We start from the raw sequence: 5,280 nt of genomic DNA on the forward strand, positions 1-5,280 counted from the left end.
ATTTGAAGGGTCTTTAGGCATGGTTTCTACTAAAGCTAGATCAGATGCAATGGGGGGGGGGGACTAAATTTGATTTCGTTTGGAGAAGTGTTGGAGAATATTTGGCCTGCTAGATATTTTAGACTGCAGCTTCCACAATCCGTTACTCATAGACCCTGTTGATTGAGACGGATGGAATTTGACGGCCAAAACTTTGGTGTGAGAGAGATTCTCTGCTGCTTGAATTAAGCCATCTGCCTCTCCCTGATGTAGCTCATGGGGAGATGGGAGATAGAGAGGAAGTAAAGACACAGGGTAGGTCCCCCTGCTTGCTTCACATGAAATGTTGACTGTACTCCAGTGTCTAGAGGCAGAAATGGAGGAGCCAGTATGGATGCCACAATTCACTTTGAGAAACACTTTGGAAACTGTCTTTTCTGGTTATTGCTCCTTGATTAATAGAGCTGAACAGGCTGATCATGGATAGTCTCGTGGCAAAAGGGAAAATGTTAATGTGAAAAGAAGCAGCAATAGGACCAAATATGAAGGTGAAGTAACTGTTGCTGCTTTCCTATGGTTGATAGTACAGATATAATATCTGACTTCTTGTTAGGCTCCCCTGATTCAATTGCACAATAAATGGTCCTTGGTGCTTCTGTTTAGAAAAGAGGACAAATGCTATGTGTTGAGACCTGCCTTGATAGCTCCCAAAGGGAGATATAATGATATGCATTTTGTTTTATTTATGTTTCAGCTGTGAGAGAATCACAATGGCTGCCTGTGCAGTGTACCTTTAAAAGTGGTCCCTGAGCATTTCAGAAACTATATATAGAAAATCACTTCATCTTCTCTGCAATGCAGTCTGGTCAGAAGGCAGCTATCAAGCTAAAGGTGTATGAGATGCAGAGATTATTGCAAAGAGGTCCTCTGGATCGTGCAGATTATTAGGGTTGTAGAAATGCTGTCCTATTGATTAGGACTAGAATTCAGCTAGGATTCATTATGAGTATAATGAAAGTTCAGCATTAGTTACAGCAATTAAGAGCTGCAGGAACTACTGCTTGTAAAAGTCCCCCATCAATGGTGAACTAGAGTATGTTCTTTGGGATATTTTCTTGTTTGCAAATTAACTTGTATGGAATACGCTTACCAGGCCTCATCACTGACATATGTTCAACACTTCATAAACTACTAGGTACATAGAAACTGTCCCCACTGCAGCAAGGTGCTGGCCATGATCATAATAGATAAAGAACGCATACAGTTCAATGCAGTCTTCCTGAACTACATCTTTCTCATTTGTGTTATTCCAGTTCCAATCCCTAGATATCTAGCATGAAGTCTAGACCAAAGCTTACGTCCCAATTTACCTGTCTGGATTTAGTGGAATTTTAATTTGTAGATAAACCTTGGGAAGGTTAGCCTAAGCATGGATTATATCCATATCTTCCATAGTGAAGCCAGATATGAAGATATTGATACTGCAGAGAATCTGAATTAATTATGAATGTTTTCATTTAGCTGAACTCATATTTTAAAAATATATTTATTAACTTCCATGAGTTTTCTCAAGGTCACTTACAATATTAAAAAGAACAATTCAATAGAAGCTTATTATTGAACTATGTGAAGTTCAAACTATTTTAAAGCAAGCCACTGGAAGTATAATATTCAATACAACAAAGCAGAGGAAAAATGCTGTATACTGTATTTTCTAGACAAATATTGTTATATAGTAAAATACTGTTGTGATACAATAAAACTTTCTAAATTAAAAGCTAGAAAAAACATGTTATTTCGAGAGCCCTTCAAAATCAGTTAATGGTGATGCAGCTATGGATGCATTTATGGGTTTGTTTTTTTTTTGGAAGGGAAGAAGTTAGGGTAGAGATGAGGAAGTTGGGCTTTTGGACTACAACTCCCAGAATACCTGAGTTAGAGGAGTGTTAAATTCTCAATAGTGCAGCACCGGCAAAATTTACTTAGGGATTTGATTATACTGCTTGTGGCAAGTCTCTTATTAGGCAAGACTGATTGAAATATACCAGGCTAGTATTTGTCTAGAAATTAAACTCTGCACTGGAAATTTTTCTCTCTACTCCCTGACAAGACCCAAGTACATTTTTTTCCACAGACTATTACAAAACTTATAACACAAGGCAGCACTGTTAACCAGTGCTTTCAGTACCACTAGCTCCCACAGCCTGTGGGGTCCATGTGACAGATTATTATGGTACTTTGTCCCCTAAAAACCACACACACCCTCCTTCCTGTGCACAAGGAACTCTGGCAGGGGTAATTCATGCAGGGAGACACAAATCTGTATCATGGCACAAAATCCCCAGTTAGCCCACATAAGCAGATTTACAGTACTCTACTTCAGCTTGAGCAAACAAGGGAATATTGCTAGCTTTATTTTAACAGGGCTTTTAACTGGGTTTCTAGAAACCTCACATTATGTGGATGGACAACAGGTAGATAAATGCATGGAAATGGTTTTTCCCATTAATTTACTCAAGAAGGATCATGATTTGGAGAATATCCTGAAACTCTGAGCCCGGAAAAGACATACATTTTCTTTGTTCAATCAGACCCACCTGTTTGGATCCCTAATAAAGTTGTTTTTTTTGGGGGGGGGAGATTGCAGTTGTTAATTGGTGAGGGGAACATGCTCTGTATATGCTCATGAACACTTTTAGTTCTTCACATATGGCTATTGAAAACAGCCCCCAAGCACAAATCAAGCACTGCCTAAGGCAAGAAGCTAGTCTAAAGAATCTCTGAAGATTGCTGTCAGGGCTGACATACATGAAAGGAAGTCCACTAAGAAGAGCCATAATCTTGCTCTTATTTTAGCTTTTAGTAGGAGTCCTACTTTGGATAAATAGTTTCTAGGTCATTGGAATAATCCACCTTGTGGGGGTTTTAAGGTGAAAAACTGGCATATACTTTCAAGCAAAAATATTTTTATATAGTACTGAAATTATATATTCCGTACATTATATATGTGTTATAGAAGAGGTAGCCATGTTAATGTGTGCTTGCATATCAAGCAAAAAACAAAAGAAAAATTTAAAAATTAAAGACAAAAACATTGTGGCACCTTAAAGACTGCTATATTTCAAGGTTATCTTTTGTGGACAATTCCACTTCCTCTCTTATGTCTGAGGAAGTAGACTTGTCCAGGAAAGCTCACATTAACATTTAGAGTTAGTCTTTAAGGTGTCACTACATTTTTGTTTGATCTTTTATTTATCTTTTGTTTTTGGCTTGAAACAAGTGTGTGTCCGTAAAAGGGTCGGGGTTACAGCTAAGCACAGCAATTAGCACATTCCCCGAGTCCAATTTTTATTTTACACTTTTGAGTATGTTGCAAGAAACTTGGAATTGTCTACACGCCTGGGTTAAACAGGGTCACTGGGAAGTCGAGTATGTCATTTGATGCCATCCTTGCATCTCAGCTGCTTACAGATCTCACCTCAAGCGGTCCTATTTGGTCTAATTTTTAGAAGTGGAAGTATTGGGTATAAATATTACAAGTGCTCTTTAAGAGAAGTGTGCTGTATTAGGTATCTTTACACCTAATACACGTACTTAATACTGTACACTTCTCTTAGAGGTCCGGTGGAGAGCTTGCCCACAGTCATATACAAAGTGCTAGTTCTGGAGAACAGGACCGTCGTATGAAACACTACTCCACAGATTCTATACATTAAACTCGAGCGCCCTCAGCCATCCACGACACACGCCGCGCACGCATTCCAGATGCGCAGCTCCTGCCTTTTCTCGTCAGTATTCCCAGCGCTTCAAAAAAAAGGGAGAACTATTTACCGTGGCGGAGCAAGTCGTGCGACAGAACGTAGATGAGAGTCGTAGAGTAGCCTAGCAACCGAAAGCGCCGAACGTATCAATGGGCGGCCGGTGGTGTAAACAAAAGCACATGGGCAGCTGTTACGGCGAATGGTAGAACGGGGCGGTCTATTAGACAACCAATGGAACGTAGGCATTCGAACGGGGGTGCATTGTTACGGCGGCGAGGGTTCTCTTGTTCGGAGCGAGGCGCTGGAGCCGCTCTTGTGTCTGTCTATTGCTAGCTAGGCTTCAGCGGAGCTTTTTTTTGGGGGGGGGGTCGGTGGCCTGGGGCGCTGAGGGAGGAGAAAAGGTCACGGCCGCTTCGCTCAGGGAAGCTTTTCCTAAGCTCTTCAAGTGGAGGCTGGCCCTTTTGGTATTAAAGGGCAAGATGGGCAAACGAAGCACCGAAACCTAGAGGAGTTGCTTTGCAGTCAATCATTTAGGATGGGAACCTTCTCATTCTTAGCAGTGGTGCTATAGGCTCCAGACGGCACTTTCTTTCTTTCTTTTTTTTAATTTACTAAATTAATTTTCTTTTTTTTAATTCACTAAATTATTTTCCCGTCGCAACTTTAGATAAATATTATAGAGAGGGTGGGAGGTTAAAGTAAGAGCCCAGATTTATCTATCTTTTTAAAGAAGAGTTTTTAAAAATTATTTTATCCCATACCAAAAGCATTGCCAAAGGGGTGCAAAAATGTCTGTCAAGGTCAGTTTGTATGAGCTGGCTGACCTCTCCATAGGGACCCCAGAGATTGGCATTGTCAATTTTAATGCCCTCCATGCCCTCCTCCATGCCATCCTCCGGCACCTCAACCTTGAGGATATCAAAGCGGAGGTGAAGGTGGACAAGGGTCCCCCACCTAAGCCAGAAGTCGTGGCTGCTGCTATTGAGACAGGACTCGAGGATTTATTAGCCCAAGAGGCATTGCTGAAAGAGAAGGAGAAAGAGGGCAGGGGTCCGATTGCAGCTGAAGATGTTGCTGCTCGACTGAATGACTTGGAAAAGAAACTGTTTCTGGTGGAGAACAATCTACATGGTGTGGAAGATCAGGTCAATGGAATACAAGACCAGTTTCAAGGGGTACAAGACCAGGTTCAGGGAGTGCAGGATAAAGTCCATGGGGTGCAAGATAAGGTGAAAGGGATGGGGAAACAGCTGAAAGGGTTTGAGCAGCACATTGCTGGCCTGGAGAGGTTGCCTTCTGGGACTGATTTGCTGGAGAAGTCCAAGAGTGGATCAGCTACGGCTGTCGCTGACATGTGGCAAATGATGCAGATGCAGAAAAGAGTGGAAGCCAACGAGGACGGTGTCAACCAGGTATGTGAACTTCATGTCCAGGTAATAAGTGATCTAACAGCAGGCAGTTTTATATAGGACTTTTATCAGTACCGGGAGGGAGGTTTAATAAAAGTATTACAATCATTGCCTTTGATTTAAATGTTAAA

The 5,280-nt window shown here is 41.3% G+C and overlaps 1 protein-coding gene across 4 annotated transcripts in view; it reads left to right on the forward strand.

Annotated features, from left to right (window-relative positions):
• Window positions 1-2,084: 2,084 nt before the first annotated feature.
• Window positions 2,085-5,280, forward strand: part of QRICH2 (glutamine rich 2) — a 71,398-nt gene continuing 68,202 nt past the window's right edge. For all 4 annotated transcript variants that reach the window (XM_072990496.2, XM_072990497.2, XM_072990498.2 and 1 more), the window contains exon 1: window positions 2,085-5,152. In XM_072990496.2, the coding sequence (XP_072846597.2) occupies window positions 4,529-5,152 (624 nt within the window). In that variant the 5' untranslated portion in view covers window positions 2,085-4,528. The remainder of the gene's footprint in view (window positions 5,153-5,280) is intronic.

Source organism: Pogona vitticeps, chromosome 2, assembly GCF_051106095.1.
Source record: "Pogona vitticeps strain Pit_001003342236 chromosome 2, PviZW2.1, whole genome shotgun sequence".
NCBI lineage: Eukaryota > Metazoa > Chordata > Lepidosauria > Squamata > Agamidae > Pogona > Pogona vitticeps.